The sequence below is a fragment of the Apodemus sylvaticus genome, chromosome 18, assembly GCF_947179515.1.
Source record: "Apodemus sylvaticus chromosome 18, mApoSyl1.1, whole genome shotgun sequence".
NCBI lineage: Eukaryota > Metazoa > Chordata > Mammalia > Rodentia > Muridae > Apodemus > Apodemus sylvaticus.
In genome coordinates this window covers 70,960,109-70,984,270 of record NC_067489.1, presented here as the reverse complement: position 1 = coordinate 70,984,270, position 24,162 = coordinate 70,960,109, and the positions used below count along the sequence as shown (strand labels likewise).

The following is a 24,162-nucleotide window of genomic DNA, read 5'->3' as shown; positions in this document are numbered from 1 at the left end:
GAGTATATATATGTTTGTAAGTATTTGTGCTTGTGTGTACACATGCATGTGTAAGTGTATATGTGTGTAAGCATGTTTCCCTGTGTTTGTGCCTTTGTATATATGTTCATGTATGTGTAAGCATGTGTGCACCTGTGTATACATGCATGTGTGTGTTATTGTGTGTATATGTATGTGCCTATGTGTATATGTGTCTTTGTGTGTGTGTGTGTTTGGAGCAGGGGTGGGGGACAAAGAGAAGAAAGGCTTTGTAGAGACTGCTCAGAGTAAAGTGCTTGCCACACTAGCACGAGGTGTGAACACAAGCCCCCAAAACCATGGGAAAAGGCTCAGAATTGCTGGGATTCATGGGCCAGCCCATAAGAGACAGGATCTCAAAGATCAAAGTTAGGGGGCTGGGCCTGGTGACAGTCATTTTTAATTCCAGTACTCTAGAGGCAGAGGCAGGTGGGTCTCTGTGAGTTTGAGGCCAGACTGGTCTATGAAGTAGAAACTTAAGACTTCTATGAAGGGGCTGGAGAGATGGCTCAGTGGGTAAGAGCACTGACTGCTCTTCCAAAGGTCCTGAGTTCAATTCCCAGCAACCACATGGTAGCTCACAACCATCTGTAATGGGGTCCGATGCGCTCTTCTGGTGTGTCTGAAGACAGCTACCGTGTACTCATATACATTAAATAAATAAATAAATAAATAAATAAATAAATAAAGTTCTTTGAAAAGTCAGTTGTGTTGGATTGGGTTTTGCTGGGGCAAACGTGAGGGAACTTTACACTGAAGCAGACACAGGAGAAGGGATGCTCTCCTAGAGCAAGCACGTGAAAGGACCTGTGATGGAGGATTCTTTGTTAGCACTCATGTATTGTCACCTTACACTGCATTTGTTGGGATGCCATAGAGAGAAATGCAACAAAACCTTTGGTAGTGTGTTGCAGTTTCTTGCTGCTTCTCTAGACATGGGTTGACTGGCAGAGAGATCTCAGCTGAGGCCAGACACGTGGCGGACACGTGGCGGACACGTGATGTGTGGAGAGCTATAAGTAGGACTCCACGAGCGATGGAGAGAGTTTGGCTTGTTGGTACGGCCAGCTGTGCATCCTCGAGGGTCTCCAGTCATTGATCGTTGCTTCAATGAGAGAGGCACAGCGAGAACTCCTGGTGTCCCTGTGTCCCCTGTCCCTCTGTCCCCCTGTCTGTGCTCCTCCTGCTGAGGCTGAAGCCCGCGTGCCTCTGCTGCTGATAAATGTTTGTTTGTTTGTTTGTTTGTTCTGATTTTTTGTTTTGTTTTGTTTTTAGACAGGGTTTCTCTGTGTAGCCCTGGCTGTCCTGGAACTCACTCTGTAGACCAGGCTGGCCTCAGACTCAGAAATCCGCCTGCCTCTGCCTCCCAAGTGCTGGGATTACAGGCGTGCTCCACCACCGCCTGGCTGATTCATGTTTGCTAACCCGACTCTACCGGAATGAATTGCTGGTGTGCCCGTGAAGTGTTCTCGAGTGGACTGAGCTGCCGCTGCCTGCTGACCTGTGAACTGAACTACTGATTTCCAGACAACCCAGACGGGAGTGGCTCCAAAGAACCTTTCTAACCAGGTCCACATCCCCTATACCCTTTCTTTCCCACTACCTCTGGTGGGCAGTAGGCTACGAGGTTAAAGCATTAAGAACCATCATTAAAAATAGGTTTTGAAAAAATAAAAGTTACACTCTACACAGTGAGTACCAGGAAAGCCAAGGTTACATAAAGAGACTCTCTGTCTCAAAAAGTCAAAATCAAGGACAAAACTGGTTTATGAGCATAATAGAGCATGCTTTCTAGACATGTAAAGATAGCTCAGCCGGGGATTCCATTACCCTCAGCCCTGCTCCAGATAACCTGAACCTAATGACGCCACACACTCAAGATAACCAGACACTGTCCGAGAACCCCATGATGCCCACCGCACAGCCTATAAGCAGAGACCAAGAGCAAGGGTCTGCTCTGCACATCTGGAGCGATGCCACCTTGATCTGTCCTGTGGCCAGAGAGTCTCTCCCAGGATCCTGGCCCTTGAATCAGAGACTTCTGTTGGACACGGGACCTGGCAATCAGTTAAGACGCATCATCACATGGGTGAGCGGCCTTGGGGAGGCAGGCTTAGGACCTTAGTAAGGAACTTAGATGTGAGCCTTGCCTCGTGAGTGACCCTCGGCAGATGACAAACAACTTTTGATCACTTGCGCCTCCGGCCGGCTCCCTCCCCACTGGAAGACTGCTCAGAAGAGGCGGCACTTGCTGATGACCTAAGTTCTACCCTGGGCGTTTGTCCTCCGAGCGCCACAGACTCAGTATGGCAAGTTCTCGGTAACATTGTAACCATTGGAGTTGTAGTTACTGTTGCCTTTCATCTGACAAGTCCAGCAGGGAAAGGTCTGTGCTGAGGAAGGTGCGGCCTGCGAAGGCCTAGACAGTCACAGCCTCAGACACTCGCTCCCTGACCTCTGGATTTGGTCCTTATTTATGGAGAGTAAGTCTGGCCTGGGATGTAGACATGGCCAAGTGACCCTCCCCCTTGTAGGCCTGATGGATTCCCCAGACCAAGCCTGTGGCTGGCAAGCTATGCCTGACATATTTCTCCTTTGGGCGGTGGCAGGCAGTGGGGGCGCCACATGTCTCCTGGCCCAGCGGGCGTCAATCAGAAAGGGCCCCTGGGGCTCAGCAGCAGGCTCTGCCTGGCCAGGCTCCTGGAACCACTCAGCCTGGATGTCGGGAAGAGAGACTGGCCCAGACTCAGAAGCTCCAGAAGATCACAGCTATTGCCTACCCCGGGCCAGAGCTAAGTCTGGATTCGTGTGGGAAGGGATGTGTGTGGGTGTGTATGGGTGGGGTCATGTGTGGGTGTGGGGGCTGAGGATGTGTATGTGTGTAGGGCATTGCGTGAATATGGGGGGCTGTGTGTATTTGTGTATGTGTAGGTTGTGTATATGGGGGTCTAATGTGGGATTGTTTGCATGTATAGGGGGGTGTTGTATGTGCATGTGGGGGGTGTCCAGACCCCCAGCTCTGGGTGTGGGCTATCCAGCTGAGTCATCTCTCCTTAGAAGAAAATATAGGGGGGCTGGAGAGATGGCTCAGTGGTTAAAAGCACTGACTGCTCTTCTGGAGGTCCTGAGTTCAAATCCCAGCAACCACATGGTGGCTCACAACCATCTGTAATGAGATCAGATGTCCTTTTCTGGCGTGTTTGAAGACAGCTACAGTGTACTTACATATAATAAATACATAAAAACGTTAAAAAGAGAAGAAAATATGGCCGGGCAGTGGTGGCACATGCCTGTAATCCCAGCACTCTGGGAGGCAGAGGCAGGCAGATTTCTGAGTTCGAGGCCAGCCTGATCTACAGAGTGAGTTCCAGGACAGCCAGGGCTACACAGAGAAACCCTGTCTCTAAAAAAACCAAATCCAAAAAACAAACAAACAAACAAACAAAACAAAAAACAAAAAACAAAAACAAAAAAGAAGAAGAAGAAGAAGAAGAAGAAGAAGAAGAAGAAGAAGAAGAAGAAGAAGAAGAAGAAGAAGAAGAAGAAGAAGAAGAAGAAAATGTGGATATAACCCATCTCTGGCTGGTAGAGCCTGTAGCCTATCCTAGCACTTAGGAAATGGAAACAGAAGAAGTGTAAGTTCAAGGTCATCCTTGGACACAGAGTAAGTTGGAAGCTAGCCTGGGCTACAGAAGACCCTGTCACAAGAATAGAAACATCAACCAAACTTACAAAACACTTGAAGCAGAACCCATTTAGAACATCCCAGGCTACAGAGCCAGGCTGACGTGGGAAGGTAGCCACTGATGATCCTCACAGGTTGAGTGCTCTGATTGCAGACGAACAAAGGAACGCTTGCATGCCCTGTCGCAGAAGAACCGTGCCTGGACCGTCCTGGGCCTGCTGTGGGCGCAGAGGGGAGGCAGGGCAGGCAGGCAGGCAACAGGCTCAGGAAGACACCTGCAGAGGGAGGGGGCACTTACAATTACAAAAGCTGCCTGGGAGAGGGTTGCTGCCCATGGAAGGCAGCAGCAGGGTGAGCCCAGGCTGGCCCCCTCCTCAGCACCGAGCAGCAGGGGTGAGCCCAGGCTGGCCCCTCCTCAGCACCACCTCCGATCTAGCCCTTCCTCCAGTCCTGACTCCCTTTCCCACGTCTCCCTGAAGGGTCCAGCTGTGGCTATGGCGTCAGCCACGTGGTCCTGAGCCCCAGCCCCGTGACTGACTTGTGGCAAACACCCGTTAGGCCGCCTTGTGCTCCTGCCTCAGCTGCAGGAGGCACTCGGGAGGCCACAGGTCTGCCCAGCAGTGGCGGTTTTCTGGAGAATTCCAGCGCTGGCCAGCAAGAACAGCCCCAGGTGAGCTGGGAGCCAAAGAAAACAGGAGGCGGCTCAGCCAGCAGGGCGGGCGGGCACCCGGCCTCCCTCGCATGGCCTCCTGCTCGGCTGGGCTGGTTTCCCTCCTTCGCCCCCCCCCCCATGAGTCCAGTGACGGCCTGGGCAATGTTCGTGGCTAGCTCACACCCTGAGTGTCTTTGAGCTCCAGGATCTTGACAGCACACCCTAGGTGAGGAGTCCATCTGTCTGTCCAGCAGCCCAGCCTCACTCCTGCTGAGGACTGTTAGAGCCCTGCCACCCTGGGTGACAGTGCAGCCATTTCCACGCCCACCTCAGCTGCCCCTGACAGAGGCCGGGGACTGCTTTCCTCCAGTGTCCCCCAGCAGCTACCTAGCAGGGGATGTGACCCACAATGGGCACATTTGTGTAAAACATGGATGTACAAGAAATCTACACACACATACCCTCCGACGTGCTCTGCACCCCCCACCCTGACCCCCCACCCGCACCCCCGCCACCACTGGAGCCACCTCACTGCTTCTTATGACTGGTCTAGGGTCTTTTTATTCTCTTTGTTCCCTGGGCTGTCTCCTCCAGGCCGTCCTCCATGGTTTCTTCTTGGAACAAGAGATCTTTCTGGGTTGCAGGGGCCCCAAGTGGGCCAGCCCCGCCCCCCCCCCCCCAGCCCAGCTTCTATTTACAGCCTGTAAGTTGTGAGTCCTGGAAGGCCAGGAGGAGGGGGTGAGCGCTCTTGGAGGCTGAAGCGTTTTTACAGCTCGGAGAGTGAGTGGCCCAGGGAGGGAGATTTCCAGTTCCTAGCCAGTCTTACGTTTATGACAGGCTGTCTCCCCGTGGCTGGAGAAACAAGTTTAAGGCAGCTCCGTGAGAAGAGCGCCCCAGGGACACTGAGGTTCCTTCCTCTGCCCGGTCCCCAGCACACCCTCTGTGTCCCCAACAGTGCAAAAGCGGAAACTGAGACACGGACATCATTTACTGGGGATTCGGTTTACTGGAGGTGCAGGGAGCGGGTGGAGGAATCCGAGGGAGGCTTGACGCCCTCACCACCTCCTGCTGTCCCGGCGAGCCATGCCCATCGTCCCCTTTTGCAGGATTTTGAAGGGCAGAGGGAGCGTGGGAGCCAAAGTCGGCAAGTTTGGGACCTTTTGGTTACTTGTGACTTTGTTTCCCCAATGTTATCTGAGGGGGCAGATGGAGATTGTCTTACATACAGCATGCAGGCTCGCTCGCTCTCTCCTCAGACCCCACCATGTACTGACCAGCCGCGGGTCATCCCGCAGGGCCTTGGGGCGCGGCCCTGAATGCAGAGCCCGGCCTGTTTACCTTGCGGCGGGCTCTGGGCAGGGCCGCGGGGGCTGTCCCGGACCCGGCGCGGGGATAAATAGGCCGCGGGATCGACGGCGCAGACAGCAGCTGCAGCTCCGCCGCCATGGGCCCCACTGCCTGCCTACTAGTGCTCGCCCTGGCTGCCCTGCGGGCGACCGGCCAGGGCCAGATCCCGCTGGGTAAAGCCGCTTAGTGGGGGACAAGGGTGGACAGGAGGCACCTCAGTTCCCCCCATGCTCATGATTCCCGCTCCGCGGAGCTTGGGGTTCACTCTCCAGGAACGTCCGGGGTTCCTGGAAAATGAAGCGGCGGGTGGAGCTTGGACGGCCCCGGAGGTGGAGGGAGGGGTGATGGAGTGGTTGGGTCGCCCATCACTGGCCCTGGTGAACGCAGGTGGAGACCTGGCCCCACAGATGCTGCGAGAACTTCAGGAGACCAATGCGGCGCTGCAAGACGTGAGAGAGTTGTTGCGACAGCAGGTAAGGAAACAGACAGACAGCAGCGTGGAGACAGAACAGGGAAAGGGGCACACAGAGGGTCCTGAGAATAGCAGAGAAAGAGAGACAGCACGGGGTCAGAACAGGTGCGGGGGACACAGCGCAGTGACAAGAGGGGGACAAAGGGACAGAAAAGGACAGAGAAGAAAACGGCTCAAAAACAGCAGGGAAGAGAGCCTAGGTAGGACTGGGCGCGGAACAGAGCGGATGGAAACAGGATGCGGGGACTGGATGCACGGAGTCAGAGACAGGGAGACGGGGCTCCGGAACCGGTTTGTACAAAGGCGATGTGAAGAGGATGGTTTGGGCACCGGGCTTCTCATGAAGGGGGTCGTGGGAGGAGGAGGGAACCGCGAGGAGGTGCATGGGAAGGGGTCCCGCTGACTTCCTGCCCGGCAGGTCAAGGAGATCACCTTCCTGAAGAATACGGTGATGGAATGTGATGCTTGCGGTGAGCACAGCCGGGACCCAGGGGCCGGAGGGAGGGTGGGAGCACCGAGAGAAAAGGAGGAAAAGGACTGGGGAAGGAAGCTGGCGCGGGCGAAAGCAGACGGCGACGGAGCGGACTCGACGCCGGAGAGAAGGCCCGGGAGATGCGCGAAGCCCAGAGACAAGGCGAGCAGGAGGACCGCACAGCAGCAGGGCGCACGCGCGGACCTGCCCAGTTCTAACGTGGGCTAAACAGAGGCCCCCCCCAGGGGCGTGGTCCCACCCTGGGCGGGTCAAGCTCATCTTGTGGGCGGGGCCGGACAGACACCTCCTCTGGGCGTGGCCCAGAATGGCTCCTCTTCCGGGCGTGGCCTAACTTCTGCTGGTCCGCAGGAATGCAGCTCGCCCGCAACCCGGGCCTGAGCGTGCGGCCAGTGCCGCTTTGCGCACCCGGCTCCTGCTTCCCCGGCGTCGTCTGCTCGGAGACAGCTACCGGCGCGCGCTGCGGCCCCTGCCCTCCTGGCTACACCGGCAACGGCTCGCACTGCACCGACGTTAATGAGGTGCGCGGGCTCCCCACACCCCCGCCGTCCTGTCCTTACCCGGGCCGACCCCATCACAAATTCCCTCCATCCGGACGACGTCCCCCTCATTCACTGAGGGTATTCTCCCGGATCAGCCCCTCGCAGCCCGGGGCTCCAACCCAGAAGACCTCACGTCTACCAGGGGGGCCCCACCCAGACCCAATCCATCACTATCTCAGACGCACACTCTGACCACTCTTTTTACCCCTACCGACGCCCACCCCAACGACGCCTTGGGCACCGGGGGTGTCGCTCTCCAACCGTCCTCAGCACTGGGGCTTCCTCTCCCGGACCACGTGTCTGCTTTGGAGAGTCGTCCTCCCCGACGGGGCGATCGGCGCCACCGCCTTGCCTGCACGCCCAGGCGGCCACTTCCTCCCTCGGCTGGGGATGCCCGTCTCCCAAGTTAATTTCCTCACCCCTAAGAGGTCACAACTCCATGCCCATGAAGGCAAAGTCGTCAGCGACCCTCGGGTTATCTATCCCGTGTGGCATCCTACTTCAAGAGCTGGCTGATGGCCCTTAAGCGCCCTGGAACGCAGAGGCATGCCAATCTCTCTGAGTTCGAGGCCAGCTTGGTATACATGGTGTGTGCCAGAGCAGGCAGAGTTATGCAGTGAAATCCTGCATAACAGGATCTCCAACCAAACAAGCCCCAGTCCACATCCGGGAAGCCCCAAGGTGCGGTACTCGCGGTCCAGCTTGCGGCCTCTAATGCTGCGTGTGCCTTCCTCACAGTGCAACGCTCACCCCTGTTTCCCCCGCGTGCGGTGCGTCAATACCAGCCCTGGCTTTCACTGCGAAGCCTGTCCCCCTGGGTTCAGCGGATCCACCCACGAGGGCGTGGGACTGGCCTTCGCCAAGACCAACAAACAAGTAAGGGAAGCAGAGGACCCTACATTTATGGCAGAAGGGAATGAAAGGCATTTTGTCCAGAAAACTCGTTGCAACAAGAACGTTCTTGCAGTGGGGATCGGGGGCAGGTTGCAAAGAGACGCGGCCCATGTGAAACGTGTGTTGTCTGCCCGTGGTCTCCGTCCCTCAGGTTTGCACGGATATTAATGAGTGTGAGACCGGGCAGCACAATTGCGTTCCCAACTCCGTGTGCATCAACACCCGGGTAAGGAAGTCAGGGATGGTGAGGTTGACCCCATCAAGGCCGGAGGGGGTGACCCGCTGACGGTCCGCGCCTGCGCACAGGGCTCCTTTCAGTGCGGCCCCTGCCAGCCGGGTTTCGTGGGCGACCAGACGTCAGGCTGCCAGCGGCGTGGGCAGCACTTCTGCCCCGATGGGTCACCCAGCCCGTGCCATGAGAAAGCAGACTGCGTCGTGGAGCGCGACGGCTCGAGGTCTTGCGTGGTGAGTGCAGGAGCATAGGTCGTGGAAGAGGGGTCCTGGGTCTCGGGCGTGCGTGAACATTTCCACCGACTCCCCTGTGCAGTGTAAGGTCGGCTGGGCCGGCAACGGGCTCCTGTGCGGCCGTGACACGGACCTAGACGGTTTTCCGGACGAGAAGCTTCGCTGCTCAGAGCGCCAGTGTCGCAAGGTGGGCGTGACCGGGAGGGCGTGACCGGGAGGGTGTGGTGAGCCAGATAGACAGGCGCCTCAACCCCGTTTCCCGCTCCCCAGGACAACTGCGTGACGGTGCCCAATTCGGGGCAGGAGGACGTGGACCGGGACGGCATCGGAGATGCTTGTGACCCGGATGCGGACGGGGATGGCGTCCCTAACGAGCAGGTAAGGCTGTGTAGGGTCCGTGGGCGGGGCTTGGTGGCAGCGGGACCTCCACGGTCTTGCTAGTTATCTCGCTTCTGGTGGAGGGACCAGACCTTCCTGGAGGTGGGCTGGTCTGAAAAGTGGTTTTAAATGTACTTATTTATTTGTGTGTATGTGCACGCGCGTGTGTGCTCGCGAGTGTGACAGAGTGGGGAGGTGTAAAGGCTCCTTGCAGGTTCTCTCTTAACACCGTGTAGGCTCTGGGAAGACTGAACTAAGGCTTTTCCTACTCCCCCGCCAGGCAACTGGGACGTGACCTCTGTCCCATGCTGACTTTGCCTTCTGATTGTCCTGCCTTCTAGGACAATTGCCCGCTGGTTCGAAACCCAGACCAGCGCAACTCGGACAGCGACAAGTGGGGAGATGCCTGTGACAACTGCAGGTCCCAGAAGAATGATGACCAGAAAGATACAGACCAGGATGGCCGGGGTGATGCCTGCGATGACGACATAGATGGCGACCGTGAGCATGACTGGAGAGTGAAGGGGGGACCCATCTCTCAGTGGAGGTGCCTGCAAGGCTTGGAACTGAGTGGCCTAGCGTGCCCTGGTGGAGCCAAAGTCAGGCAGAGGGGAACGCCAAGCCAGCTAGCTCTGGGAGCGAAGAGGGTTGGGACATGAGGTGTCCAGTGTCCCATCCCCTGTGGGCTTCATGATGCGCACCAGGGGATGGTCTTGAACTCCTGGTCTCCTGCCTTCCCCTGCTGAGTATTGGGATGACAGCTGTACACAACCATGTCCTGCTTGGCCATCCTTTTTTTTTTTTTTTTTTTTGTTGTTGTTGTTCTTTTTTAAAATGTATGTGAGTACACTGTTGCTGTCTCTGTCTTCAGACACCAGAAGGGGGCATCAGATCCTTTTACGGATGGTTGTGAGCCACCATGTGGTTGCTGGGAATTGAACTCAGGACCTCTGGAAGAACTGTCAGTGCTCTTAACCGCCGAGCCATCGCTCCAGCCCTTGGTCCTTTTTATTTGACATTAATTGTTGTTGTTATTGTTTCTGAGACAGGGTCTCTCTGCATAGCCCTGGCTGTCCTGGAACTCACTATTCAGACCAAGCCGGGTTCAAACGCACAGAGATCTGACTGTCTCTGCCTCCTGGGTGCTGGGATTAAAAGTGTGTGCCACTATGCCTCACTTTCATTTTTTAAATCTTGTTTTATTTGATTTTTTTCCAAGATAGGGTCTGTCTCAGTATGTAGTTCAGTCTGTCCTAGAACTCACTGTAGACCAAGCTGGCCTTGAACTCACAGTGATCCACCTGCCTCTGCCTCCAGAGTGCCAACATGCCCAGCTTTTTGTTTTGTTTTTTTGTTTTTCGAGACAGGGTTTCTCTGTATAGCCCTGGCTGTCCTGGAACTCACTCTGTACACCAGGCTGGTCTCGAACTCAGAAATCCGCCTGCCTCTGCCTCCCAAGTGCTGGGATTAAAGGCGTGCGCCACCACTGCCTGGCCATGCCCAACTTTTTAATGCTTTAGTTTATCTATTCTGTATACACGCAGCTGTGTGTGCATGTGTATACATGAGTGCTGTGACACACACATGGAGGTCAGAGGGCAACCTGCATTGCAAGAGTGGGGTCTCTCTCACCACCCAGGCCCCAGAAACTCAGACCTTGGCCATCGACTCCTTATGACCACATGGAGCAGGGCTCTGTCCTAGCCTTGGTCTCTGTTGGGATGGTGCCATCCTAGCCTGGCCCTATTCTCAGGATTTATCTGATTTATCTCTGATTTATCTCAGGAATACGAAATGTAGCTGACAACTGTCCCCGGGTGGCCAACGTTGACCAGAGTGACAGTGATGGTGATGGTGTTGGGGATGCCTGTGACAATTGTCCCCAGAAAGACAACCCGGACCAGGTGGGCCTCTTTCTATGTGAGCTTTAGTTTGGGGGAATGATGGATCCTGTCAAGGGCATTCTGATGGTGGGGGTTCTTGGGGTGGGAAGGACCTGGCAGTGGAGTTGGGGTAGGGATGGCTTCTGAATTCGTATCCCTGACTGTGACCCTTGACCCCGTTCCAGAGGGATGTGGACCACGACTTTGTGGGCGATGCCTGTGATAGCGACCAAGACCAGTAAGGAGCCCTTGGGAAGGCAGCAGTGGGACGCTGCGTGACACCGCCTTCCAGGGTCTCATCTTCCCATCTCCACACTCCAGGGACGGGGACGGACATCAGGACTCCCGGGACAACTGCCCCACAGTGCCCAACAGCGCCCAGCAGGACTCAGACCATGATGGCCAGGGCGATGCCTGTGATGACGATGACGACAATGACGGAGTTCCTGACAGCCGGGACAACTGCCGCTTGGTGCCTAACCCCGGCCAAGAGGACAATGACCGTAAGGATGGTGTGAGCGTGGTGATTAGCTGGTGTGGTATCCGGTGTGGACTTGGCCAGTAACAGGTGTGGGTGTGGCCAGCAGCTGGTGTGAGGAGGCAGAGGTGCCTGGTGTGGGCGTGGCCAGCAGTTAGCATAAGCTGTTGGGAGGGGCCTGAGCTGAGCCCACAGCCACGGCTTGTGTCCTGCCTTCTTTCAGGGGATGGCGTGGGTGACGCGTGTCAGGGCGACTTCGATGCTGACAAGGTGATCGACAAGATCGATGTGTGTCCCGAGAACGCCGAGGTCACCCTCACGGACTTCAGGGCCTTCCAGACGGTTGTGCTGGACCCCGAGGGTGATGCACAGATCGATCCCAACTGGGTGGTGCTCAATCAGGTGCGGCTAGGGCTGGGGTGGCGTCTAGGGGAGCCCAGGTGCCGCCTCAGCAAGACCTCCACCGCTCGGCGCTGGCCTGAGGCCCTTGTTCTTTCTGACTTCGCTAGGGAATGGAGATCGTTCAGACCATGAACAGTGACCCTGGCCTGGCTGTGGGTGAGGCGGGGCGGGGCGGGGCGAGGCCATGGGGAGGGGCGGGGCGAGGCTATGGGGCGTGACCAAAGAGGGCTTGGCTACAGGGCAGGACCTGTCAGTTTAATCCTGGGAAGAGTAGTGTGAAGCAGTTATTACAAAAGGCAGGTTGTGGGAGTGGTCATAGGTGGGTCGTAGACCATGAGGGGATGGATATGGGGCTGGTTGGTCAGGATCTGGGAAGGGCTGGGTGGGGGGAGCCTTTGGGGCGAGGCTGTGGGAGGTGTAACCCCTGAGAGCTAGGGATTGGAAGTGTTTGAGGATGTGGCCAATGATATGTAGCCTTGTCTGGGGCAGCAGGTCTTGTTTGGAGGGGCAGGGCCTGACTCAGGGGTCCAGAGCAAGTGTCTGGAGGCGCCCTTCCTCTCTCCCCTCCACAGGTTACACGGCCTTCAACGGCGTGGACTTCGAGGGCACGTTCCACGTAAACACCGCCACGGACGATGACTACGCTGGCTTCATCTTCGGTTACCAAGACAGCTCGAGTTTCTACGTAGTCATGTGGAAGCAGATGGAGCAGACGTACTGGCAGGCCAATCCCTTCCGGGCGGTGGCTGAGCCAGGGATTCAGCTCAAGGTGCGGACTGGGCTGTGCCCTCCGGGGCCCTGTGCCTACACACACTATATTCTTCAGCCTTCACCCCCAAAACCTTCATAGCTCTCCAGCATTGTCCCACAGCCCTCAAGATGTCACCACTCCTCATTCTCTGTCACTGGTGCCCGGCCGTCACCCTCCCACCTGCAGCCACCACCATCACCACGGGGTTAAATCCTCCCACAGGCCCATGAATACCTTCTCTGGAGCGTTGGGCCCCTGAACTCCACATAGGCGCTGGGTCTGGATGGTGACCCCCCTGTAATTCTAGCCTTGAAAGGTAGAGACAGGGTCCCTAGGGCAAGCTCACTAGGCAGCTAGCCACACTGGGAAGCAAGGTAGGAAAACGGCTAAGGATGTCTCCCGTCTCCCACAGCTTCTGCCCTTCGCTTCCATGGGCATGTACCCACACACATTCAGAAACGTGCATACTCAGAGAGAAAAATTGAAGACAGACCCTGTCTCAAAAAAAAAAAAAAAAGGAAAAAATACCCCTTGGGATCACCACATGTCCCTTTGGGCTCCCAAGCCTGTCACAGAGCCCAAAGATCGGGACTAGATCCTCAGATCCTCCGGCAGACACCTCATAACAGGTCCCCAGGTCTGCAGACCCCAGCTTGTAAGGACCCAGACCCTCTGGACCCCCTAAGGTACCCCTGTATTTCCAGATACACACAGACTCCTGGCTCCACCCCACAGTGGCCCAGCCAAGAGCCCCCACTTGCCCTTTCCTCCGGCGAGGCCCCTCTCTATACTCCACCGCCATAACTCCCACCTGCTCTACTAGACAGGGCTCTGATCCTTTCCTCTCCTGCCTGTGACAGGCCGTCAAGTCCTCTACAGGTCCTGGGGAACAGCTCCGAAATGCGCTGTGGCACACGGGGGACACAGCATCCCAGGTGCGGCTGCTGTGGAAGGACCCTCGCAACGTGGGCTGGAAGGATAAGACATCCTACCGCTGGTTCCTGCAGCACCGGCCGCAAGTTGGCTACATCAGGTGGGGCCAGCCTGGCCGCTGCTCTGCTGTGCTTTGCTAGTGTCCTAGAGAAACGGGCCCCATTTACAGTGCGTCATGAACTCACGCGGAGAAGCCGGGACCCCAGTACCTCCTAGGTACAGGGAACCTGACACATTCTCCCAGAGGGAAACTGAGGCAGGGTCCCCAACACCAGTCCTTATCTTGAGTGGGAACCAGAGATGAAGGGGGTGGCAAGCGGGGAACCCCACCTCAATGGTCCGACCTCACCTCACAGGGTGCGGTTCTATGAGGGTCCTGAGCTAGTAGCTGACAGCAACGTGGTGTTGGACACAGCCATGCGTGGTGGCCGACTGGGTGTCTTCTGCTTCTCCCAAGAGAACATCATCTGGGCTAACCTGCGCTACCGTTGCAATGGTGAGTTGGAGGCCAGCGGGCTGGACCCAAAAGGCTCCGGAAACCTCTCTCAACCTGTTGCTTTTCAATTTGCAGATACGATCCCTGAGGACTATGACAGTCACCGGCTGAGGAGGGCCTAGGGCCACCTGGGGCCCCGCTGCCCCACGGACTGTGGTGGCATAGGCTACGGGTGTCTGGGAGTCTGGCGTCCCTCTGAAGGGGTGTCTGGCCTGGGGAGGAAAAGACAAATAAAGTTTGTATGTGGGGGACTGGCTGGCTTTGGTTGCTGCTAGGACTGGTATTCTAGTCACTGAGAGAGTCAGGGGCATGCAAGTCACCACAAGAGGTGACACCCCTGGAATATCCTACGGTATGACCAGATGGGTGCCTCACAGTTTGAGGAACCCCAGTCACTGAATGCCCGAGCGGGAGGTGTGGAAGGGGCACAGACCTGTGTGTGGCTCACCCACCGGATGAGGTAACCGGGCAGGAGAGTGGAGAAAGAGGAAGAGGCCCAGACGAAAACCTTGGGTTTTTATTACATTTCATTACAAAGGGCGCAAACATACAAAGAAGCCTCTGCGCCAGAAGGTGGGGCGGGCGGGCGGGCGGCCGTGCGTGCCCTGAGCAACCTGACCCCCAACTGCGGTGGCCGTGTGCACGGTCCACAGACTTCCGCAGCGGAGTGCGCATGCGGGGGGCAGGGCCAGCCTGGGCACGGGGAGGGGAATGTGGGATCATCCATTTGCATATATCAAAGGGGCTGCCCAGCCCATGGCATCCTGTTTCCAACTAAGGGGTGAGACGGGGCCTGAGAAACAGAGCCTGGCCTCTGGCTTTAAGGCCACACCCTGTCTGTCCTCGTGCCCCCTGTGATCAGAACTGCTGGGTTGGATTAGGCTAGGCCTGGGTCACCCTGAAATTCTAGAGCCCAAGAGACAGGGCAAGACCGTACCATGTGATGGACCCTAGCCCAGGGAAGGCTGAGTGCAGGGGTAGCTGGTGCCACCGTGGGCTCTGCGGCTGCCCTCACCCTGCCCAGGAGGTTGGGTCCCTGAGCCCAGCAGGGTTGAGAAAGAGGAAAACTGAGGTTCGGGGCACCCCATGGCCTTGGGAGTACCCCAGCACCCAGGCTCGAGAGGACACAAGTCCCTCCATCTTCTGCCTTGACAAGGAGATGTGGCTATGGCCAATGGGTGGCACACACTTGTACCACTCTGAGAGCCATGCCTGAGACAGAAATCAGGGTCTCCAAATCACCCACTAGATCCCTGAAGGAAGAGGGTCCCCTGGGAGCCAGAGGTGGAAGGGGTGTAAAAAGGGCCACACCACCACACTGGAGGCAGGCCACATGGGGTAGACCGCACCACGGTGCCCTCTCCTGGACGGCTCTTGAGGGACAACAGCCAGAAGTAGGGCACAACTATACAGCCTGTGCACACAACTCCATCAACTATACAGCCTGTGCACACAACTCCATCAACTATACAGCCCCATGGGCCTGTGCACACGACTCCATCAACTATACAGCCCCATGGGCCTGTGCACACGACTCCATCAACTATACAGCCCCATGCCTGTGCACACAACTCCATCAAGACCCTGAGAGCAGCAGCCCTCGCAGCCTGGGCTGAATCTTCTTTGCAAAATCAGAAAACTCAGAAAGAGATGAAGCAGCTCTCAGCCCACTGTGAGGAGAACGGCAGCCGACATGGGTGCAGGGTTGCCACCCCTGTGCCTTTTGCCCACTCTTGTCCTGACCAGTCTGCTGGTCCCCTCAGGCCCTGTGTGACAGTTGTCAGCTGTCCTTGTGTGGTGTGCAGTAGCATATGGGTCTCGCTAGGGGGCTCCCCTGTCTAAGAGTCCTCTCCAAAGAGCTGCCGGCCGGGCTAAGTACCAACAGATTTCACAGAGCAGCACTGCAGAGGACATGACAGGGCCTTGGGTCGAGGGGACAAGCCACTTCTTTGTTAGAACAGAGAGGGGCTAGGTCCAGCTGTACTGTTGTTCTGTGGGGGGGCTTTGGGTAGATAACTACTGCCCCAGAAGCCTTGAAAGGGTAAGGTAAACTGAGGCAGCTGGGCATAGTGTTATCAAGATGCCACAGTCTTGTTTCTGATTCAGGGAAGTGAGTTGGACAGCCACCTGGCTGAGGGACTTGGCTGAAGGCGGAGACACATAGATAAGGTGGCGGGAGAAAGGCCAGGCCTGGGTGTCTAAGCCTGTCCTGAGAGTGAGCCACGGCTGTGGGCAGAGGGTCTATGTACACGCTGCAAGGGGGCTGCTCCCAGCACAGCTCAACAGGTCACAGTATATGCATGTCACCAGCTGAGGTCCCCACAGCCCTGAGCTATCATCTTGGGATGTCTTGGCAATACAGGGGTATTATTGGACATCTAGAAAACAAAGATGCCTCCCAGGAGTCCCCCTGACAGCAGTTAGGCCCAGGGGAGGGGAGGGCGAACCCTTCCGGAACATGCATGCCCCCGAGTGCTGGCCCCTGGCTGGGCAAGAGGGCTCATGAGATGCTCACAGCTGCCTGGGGTGCTGAGGCAGGGGCATAGCACCTCATCACAGAACTTGGCAATGAACTAGTCACAGTAACACAGCTACATGCACTCTTGGCTGCAGGGCACTGAAAGCCGGGCCGCCAGCTTAGGAGGGCCATGGGCCGGGTCGGTCCTGCCCTGGCTCACGGAGAACTTGCAAGGCCAGTGACTGGTTCCAGGGAAGCAGACCTTTGCGTGGGAACTACATCAGCCTCTCTGCCTTGTTAAAGCCGTTTGTTCAGACTTCTACAATTTGAAGAGACTCACACCCCTTTCACGTGTACTTTCTCTTTTGGTTTTTTAAGACAGGGTCTCATGGAGCTCAGGCTGGCTTTGATATCCTCCAGTGCTGGGGTGACAAGTGTGTGCCACCATGCATGTTTAATAACAATAGTAATAATAATAATAATAATGTTCCCATTATTCTCCTCAAGCCCGCACCATGGTGATAGAAAGGCCTGAGACCTGGACAGGTGAACTGGACAAACCAAAGCTGCCTCCTCCAGTCCAGGGGAGGGGATGGTGACGCAAGGGCAGCAGCTTTCTCAGGCAGGCAGCCACCTCGCTGCTTGGGGAAAGACGCACACGGCTCGTGTGCTTCCCAACCCCGGCACGGGCAGTGGTAACACCACAGAGAAATGGCCAAGCCCAGGCAGCGGCTATGGGGCAGAGGCAGGGGACATGTCAAGCTATGCCTTGGGGTGGTGGGATCAGAGCTTGCAGCCAAAAGTGGCCCAGAAAAGACAAGCCAGGCCCACAGCCTCCACTTATCACAAGGAATCTTAGCCTAGAGACGCCAGCAGGTGTCAGCCACCTGCTAAGGCCGGGCAGGCGCCTTAGAGACCCTCAGAGGGAAGAGGCCCCAATCAAAGTCAAGGTCTGTTCCCACAATCTGTCCTGCGGTTCTTGCAGACACACGCCGCCACCAGGACCTTGCATCCAGCGCACGCTGCTCGCCCAGCAGCTCTCTGGAGCTGAGGCTAAGCGCCCGCCGGGGAGCCCGGGTGTGCGCGAGCAGCAGGTGCCCCAGCTTGCGAGTGCTTCAGGCTAGTGTTCCAGTTAACTTTTTAAAAAGGTCAAGGAGGGACTGGGGGTTAGTTAACACATGCTGCCAGGCAAGTCTGGAGGGTCAGCTACCAAATGCCAACAGAAACTGCAGGAAAAGCAGAGCCCACCAGGGCTGCTGCCGCTCGAGCCCCACATCCTAAGTAGCAGTAGGGACTGGCCATGGGAGGAGGATGCACAGGTGGCCCGTGACCTTCCGTCCCTGCACCATGCTCACCACCGCCCAGCAGGAGGCAAGGGTGGTGAGAGGGGGCCAAGGAGGGGCACGGCTGCTTCTAGTGGGCTCTGTCCAGACCACGTTCGGCCACAGGACGCTTGCCAGGCTCCGAGAGCGCTCAGGAATATGAAAGGCAGCCATCCGAACAGTGTTTATTCTGGCCCAGGTCTGCCCTTCGCTCTGCCCTGGGCACAGAGGGCAGGAATGACCCGACCATGGCTGGGGATGGCGGTGGGGGGCACAGGGATGGAGGAAGGCAGTGACAGCTGAAAACAGTCGACTGGATGGCGCACCTCAGCCTCTGGGGTGCTCCCCGCCTCGCCCGCCCTCCTCTCGCGGCACATCTGGGAGGGAGTGACACTTTGGGTGTCCTGGAAGTGGCCACCGATGAGGGCTCTCACATCCTGAGTGAGGGGCGAAGGAGCGAGCCTGGGGAATGTCCGGGGGCCAGCCACTCATAGCCTCCCTCGGCGATCAGCCTGGCCCCAGGTGGGTGGATGGACAGACAGATAGCCAGCCTAGTACACAACGGCCTCACGCCAGGCATCGTAGGAGGTGACCAACCGGGGTGGCGGCTGGCAGGGGGCGCTGGGCAGCATTGCAAGCTCAGAACCACAAGCTTGGCCGTTGGCAAAGGGGACAGCATTGCTGTCCCCAGGTTTGGGGCAGCGCCGTTGGAGACTGACCAGCAGCAGGTGGCGGGCACAGCCACTCACAGGCGGTCCATTCGGAAGGTGTCCTCGGTGGCTGGGTCGGCTAAGACCATGTCAGGGTCATTCAACATATGAAGTCCGTCTAGGGTCAGAGGATCAATCTTCAGCTCGTCCAGTGGAAACTGGTGGTCCGAATCAAAGCTGATGTCACCGACCCCTGCCAGTGTGCTGCTCAGTTCCTTAGAGAGGCTCGGCGGTGACTCTCCTGTCACTGTCGGGTGGGGACAAATGATAAGGCTCAGCCTTGGCTCCAGGGAAGCAGACACTGGGCCATTTACCTCCCGCCAGTGTGAAAAGCAGGGGGTGAAGGGGGCAGCTCGCCCCAGGGATTGTTCTGCAGGGAACATCAGAATATATAGGGTGTCCTGTGCACTATGATGGGGTAGACACTGGCACTGGGCAGGCAGAGCCAGGGACGTACATGTGGCTCAGCAGTCTGCAGAGCATGAGCTGGTTCCAGCCCCAAGGGACAGAGACCAGACACCTGCAAAACCACGTGCTTGGGAGCAGATGGCAGTGACCTACCTGCAGGACACGCCCTGACTCGGGTCTGAGGTGCGCAGGCGGGTCATACTGTCAGGGAGGTGCCTGGCAGGTGCCCAGGCCTAGAAATGAGACTCAGTCATCCGTCTAGGTGGACGGGTCTATTAGATTAGATAAGGTTCTAAGCACAGAGGCCGCCCTAAAAGCCACAGGGATCCTGAGGACGTGTTCTGCCCTGGGTGTGCCGCAGTGCCCACAGGAGGGGAGTGACACTGTCCCCAACAGACCTAGACTACACTGAAAGCATTCCTTTTCAGGGCTTATAAGATAAAGGGAGACGGTTATGGGGGACTTGGGGTGGGCAGACATTAGGGAAGCTGGGTTCTGGGGTAGATGGACTGGGGCCTGGCTCTCTGCAGGAAGGAAGGCCTGTCCCTTGGGGATGCAGGTTCTGGGCCCTGCCAGCAAGTGACGGAGTGACCAGCTTGATCCTAAACAGAGGGCCCCAGTGCGTGCTGAGCGTCCCTGGCTGACGGAGAGGAGAGGACAGAGGATATAAAGGGGAACTGGATCCCCGTGAGGCAAGGAGGGAGAGGGGCGCAGCTGTCCGAGGCCAAGGCAGAGCACACTGCAGAGACAGCTGGGTGGCAGGGGGACCGTGAGTGAGGAGGGAGCTGTGGGGTGGGCAGCAGGGCCGTGTGCTGGGACAGCGGGGGCTGACAGTGCGGTGTGAGAGGATGCACTGGGTGCAGACAGAGTCCAGCATGAGGAGACCCTGAGGGCTAGAACCTGTATTTTGTTTGCAGCGGGACTCAGGGTCCACCTGGGCTTCTGCTCCCCATCCTGTGGAGGAGGCTAGCCTCAGCCCAATCCCCTTGTCTGGCTTTTCATGCCCCGCCACCCCAGGCCTCACCCGTGAGGATGATGTTGGGGATTCCGCCGTGGCCTGTGTAGCCGAGCTGCTGCGGGTCCTGTAGGGCCCCGTGGCTCCCGCTCAGACCCATCATGGCAGCCTGGGCGTAGTTGAGTGTGGAGCCCGGGTTGTACAGGCTGCTGGAGCTGATGGCGCTCTCCACCATGTTGAACTGCTCTAGCTACGAAGGGAAACCACAAGATGGTGAGGACGGATGGCTATGGCTCCTCCCACCCCTGAGGCTGCTCCTCACACCCACAGCCTCGCTGGCAAGATGGCAGATGGGTGATGGATGGCAAATGAAACTCCAGGCCACCACCAAATCCTCCCCGGTTCTCCATCCGCGGCCCACCATGCCACAGCATGGCGCCTGAGGCCTGCCCTTTCTCCCCGTGACCTTGAACTCCACTCTGCAGGATGTACAGGGGTCAAGGGGTGTGGTCAAGTAGGGGTGTGGTCAAATAGGGGGTGTGGTCAAGTCATCCTTCCAGGCCCTTTGCTTCCACAGCCCGACAGCAGGATGCGGGTGGGTAGAGCAGTGAGGCCTGGGCACCCGCTCACCTGGCGGGACAGAGCATTGGCCTGCCTGGCTGTCATCTGCTGCTCATAGTACGCATCCCCAAACACGCTGCCCAGGGTGGACGTGTGCTGCGGACAGAAGAGAAGCCTGCTGTGGTTGTAGCCTGAGGCCCAGGAGGCCGTGGGGCAGGAGGCCTGTGCTGGGGTTCCTGGAGTCAGTGCCTCCCACAGCCCAGGCAGAAGGGATAAGGACCCCTGGGGACTCCGCAGGGTGGAGATCACAGACATTTATCTTGGAGTGCTCAGGGCAGTGCCCTGACTAGGAGGATTGTTTCTTCCCATACCCACTTCCCAAGGGCCTCTGATTCTCCCCAAAGCACTGTCCCACCTACCCCCCTAGAGCCTACATCTAGGAAATACCACGTCCTAGGGAGCAGGGACTGCGGGTGAGGTGCTGGCTAATCTTGACGCTGCGGACTGGAGTGCCAGTCAGTATGTGCACGCCCTATTTGGGGAGTAGAATGTTCTTGAGGAAACATGGAGACAGGACATAGGACACACTCTCTAGACAGTACAGTGCACAGGACACAGCAGGGGACAAGCCACTGCCTGGGGCTGCCGGCCAGGCTCTGTGGGGTCGAAATCCTATCACACTTGCTCATTAGCTAAGGCTAGCCCTGAGAAAGCAAGAGAGGAGCTGCTGCAGGCTGCATCAAGGCTATGCCTGGAGCTGGCTCGGACATGGACATGGGGGACAGATGGCCACGAATGTAGCGAATTCATGGCCACCTAACAGTCCCAGCTCTAACAGAAGTGTGTCTCTCACAGTCAGGTCCCAGGTGCCCCGAGTGCTGTGCAGTGTAAGCGCCTGGCCAGTCGGGCGTGTCCTTGGCCTCCAGCTCACTCACTGTCTGGCCCCGGGGAGGTGGCAGACTTGGCTCCATCAAACCTGCTACTGTAAGGCCCCACAGCCTCACCAACAGCTAAAGGTCTCATCAATGGCTGGGGACAGGGCTTCTGACACGGTGACTGATTCTGTCCCAGAGCCTCGTGAGGCTGTCCTTGAAGGAAGCAACTCGGGTGGGGCCTTAACCTGCTGAGGTACAGACCTGGCTGGACAGACACGACGGCACGTGGACAGTACGCCATGCGTGGGAGAGCACACGGCCGACGCCCAAAGGATGTCTAAGGAAACCCAACAGGAAGCCAGATATGCTCACGCCCTGGCAACTCTGCAGCTTCCCACCGGGTCACTAGTGTTGTCCTGGCCAGCAGGACACCCTGCTTTCCATACCAAAGACACACAGAGACACACAGAGACACACAGAGAATTAGATGGGATGAGCCGCCTGCCCCGGCTAGGACAAAGATCACCCCATGAGTTTCCAGAGAAGCGTGCCATGAACTGTGGACTCCTACTCTGCCTACCTGCCTCTGTGTCCCTGGAGCCCAAGAGCTTAGTGTGACTGGACTGAGAGGCGCTGACAGCAGATGATGGAGCAGGTGGATGGACAGTCACCATGGGGGACCTCATATCTGTTCCCCAAAAGCAAGGCAGCCTGGTGCTCCTTCCTGGTGCTCCTTCCTGGTGCTCCTGCCTGGTGCTCCTTCTTAGTACTCCTGTCTAGTGTCCCTGCCTGGTGCTCCTTCCTAGTGTTCCTGCCTGGTACTCCTTCCTAGTGCTCCTGCCTGGTACTCCTTCCTGGTGCTCCTTCCTGGTGCTCCTGCCTGGTGCTCCTTCCTGGTGCTCCTGCCTGGTGCTCCTTCCTGGTGCTCCTGCTGGCTTTAGCCTGGCAGGAACCTACTGCCCCTGTACTGGTGTTGAGATAGTTTCAGGCCTGGGGAACGACAAAGGCTAATATACCCCAAGTCTGTCTGCCTGGTGACATTTTAGGGTGGGGTGACCCCAGGACGGTGAGGTCCTGACAGTTCCGATGTGACTGCGTCACCTCAGCTCAGTATGCAATGTGCAGGGCAGGGAGTCAGACTACAAGGACAAGTGAAGGAAACTTGTTTAGGCTGAGCTGGACCAAAACAGAGCTCAGAGGCCTGGCCTGGTGAGGGCGTCTGGGGTCTGGTGCACAACTGCACCAGGTCAGCAGAAAATTGGGGCGTGGGCTGGTAGGCTGGCATATAGCTGTCACCCTCACACTGGGGAGGCTGAGGCAGGAGGATTCAGAGTGTGAGGCTACTCGGGCTACACAGTGAAGCAGGGGATTGCCTGGGGTACATAAGACCCTGTTGCAGGATATCTGATCACACTGTGAACCCTGAGAGTGTGCTATTTACTGGAAAAACCTATTTTTAATTGTGGTGCGGCTCAGTATTGCCACACACCTGTAATCCAACAACTTTCTGCTTGAATATTGTAAACAAGATTAAATGAAGTCAACCATAGATAGGATTAGTAAGAAAAGAACTACAGGGGCCGGAGCCGTGTCTCAGCAGTTACAAGCACTGACCGCTCCTCTAGAGGTCCCAAGTTCAAATCCAGCAACCACATGGTGGCTCACAACCATCTATAATGCTGTGTGTGAAGTCAGTTACAGCGTATTCATATAATTAAAATTAAAAAATTAATTAAAAAAAAAAAGCACAGAAAGACAAAACCAGAGAGTAAAACGGGGGTCAGGAGGATGGACAGAGAGAGCTACAGGAAGTAGGAGGGAGGGAGGGATACCCAGGCTGAAGGGTTGGTTTCTTTCTAGAAGGCGTGGGAGAGAGGCTTGGCTTCCGGGACACTGGAGGAGGCTCAGCCGGGCTCCTCTGCCTTCACCCCAGCTTCTGGCTCCCGAGTCTTCATTGGTAAAATCGAACAATTGAAATTTTGTTAAAAAATATGACCCTGTCTCAAACCAAAACCCAAATAAAACCAAGGCCACAGTCAGTCAAATGAGGTTACAGACTGTCTACTGTGACACTGACAACAGACTCAGGGACCAGGCATGGAGGCAGAGCAACCGGCTACGCCAGCTATGCCCCAGAGAGGCTCCGCCTTAACCTCCATGGGCCCTGGGGCTTCAGAGTGCATGCCCTGGGCTGTTGTGCTGTCCTGAGAACCTCTGAGCCTGCCTGGTGGGGGCACGACCCTGGGCTGCTGGAGGACAGATGGCAGGGAGTGGAGCACAGCACTGGGGAGCACTACGCACATGGGATACACGATGGCCTGGAGTGGAGGACAGCACTGGGGAGCACTGCGCACATGGGATACACGATGGCATGGAGTGGAGGACAGCACTGGGGAGCACTGCGCACATGGGATACACGATGGCATGGAGTGGAGAACAGCACTGGGGAGCACTGGGCACATGGGACACACAAAGTGGCATAGGGCCAGGGGAGGGGGCCTTACCTGTGGGGAACTTCCGGGGGAGAAACCTTGGTTGGAGACTGGAGAGGTGGGAGACTGGGTGGCAGGCGACCCTGCACTTGTGCGGTACTGCAGAGCCGGTGCCTGTGATGACAGACGGTTCATGCCTTACTGACTCCTGCACTGGCCCAACAGACCTTGGCCCAATGCCTGGACCCTCAACAATGGATGCCACACAGGTAGTCCGTGGCTTGTGAGAATCTGGGGTGGAGATGTGACTGTAAACCCGGCTTCTCAGGGCACGTGCACACAGGGGGCTGCAGGGCCCACCTGGAGCCCATGGCAAGCACTCCTGCCCATGCCTGGGCCTATGAAGAGCAGATGGCGTCAGGCACTGCGCCTTCCGGATGCGCCTGCATACCCCCGACACATCTGGCTATCCAGACTGTGACCCGCGCACTCCTGAAAGCACAGCACGTGAACACACACGCACTTGCACTCACCCGCACAACCCCACTCATGACC

The 24,162-nt window shown here is 57.2% G+C and overlaps 2 protein-coding genes across 8 annotated transcripts in view; one reads left to right on the top strand and one right to left on the bottom strand.

Annotated features, from left to right (window-relative positions):
• Positions 1–5,794: 5,794 nt before the first annotated feature.
• Comp (cartilage oligomeric matrix protein) lies at positions 5,795–14,129 on the top strand. The gene is made up of 19 exons (XM_052162585.1): positions 5,795–5,875; positions 6,090–6,175; positions 6,593–6,644; positions 7,016–7,185; positions 7,945–8,082; positions 8,252–8,326; positions 8,407–8,565; positions 8,648–8,752; positions 8,836–8,943; positions 9,285–9,444; positions 10,729–10,847; positions 11,012–11,064; positions 11,148–11,329; positions 11,528–11,706; positions 11,814–11,862; positions 12,279–12,475; positions 13,318–13,490; positions 13,747–13,886; positions 13,962–14,129. Exons 1-19 carry the CDS (start codon positions 5,800–5,802, stop codon positions 14,006–14,008), a joined length of 2,268 nt encoding a protein of 755 aa, XP_052018545.1. The 5' UTR covers positions 5,795–5,799; the 3' UTR covers positions 14,009–14,129.
• A 256-nt stretch (positions 14,130–14,385) lies between these two features.
• The window catches only part of Crtc1 (CREB regulated transcription coactivator 1), a 56,700-nt gene continuing 46,923 nt past the window's right edge, over positions 14,386–24,162 (bottom strand). For 4 of the 7 annotated variants that reach the window (XM_052162007.1, XM_052162009.1, XM_052162008.1 and 1 more), the window contains 4 exons: positions 23,680–23,781; positions 20,370–20,456; positions 19,809–19,989; positions 14,386–18,623 (listed from right to left, as the gene is read on the bottom strand). In XM_052162007.1, coding sequence (XP_052017967.1) covers positions 18,412–18,623; positions 19,809–19,989; positions 20,370–20,456; positions 23,680–23,781 — 582 coding nt within the window. In that variant the 3' untranslated portion in view covers positions 14,386–18,411. The other 3 variants (XR_007974099.1, XM_052162011.1, XM_052162013.1) reach the window with 3 other exon arrangements.

Coding starts and splice junctions, on each gene's coding strand:
- Comp (XM_052162585.1), top strand. CDS start 5,800: ATGGGCCCCACTGCCTGCCTACTAGTGCTCGCCCTGGCTGCCCTGCGG. Junction 5,876..6,089: donor CCAGGGCCAGATCCCGCTGG/GTAAAGCCGCTT, acceptor TGGTGAACGCAG/GTGGAGACCTGGCCCCACAG. Junction 11,863..12,278: donor TGACCCTGGCCTGGCTGTGG/GTGAGGCGGGGC, acceptor TCCCCTCCACAG/GTTACACGGCCTTCAACGGC.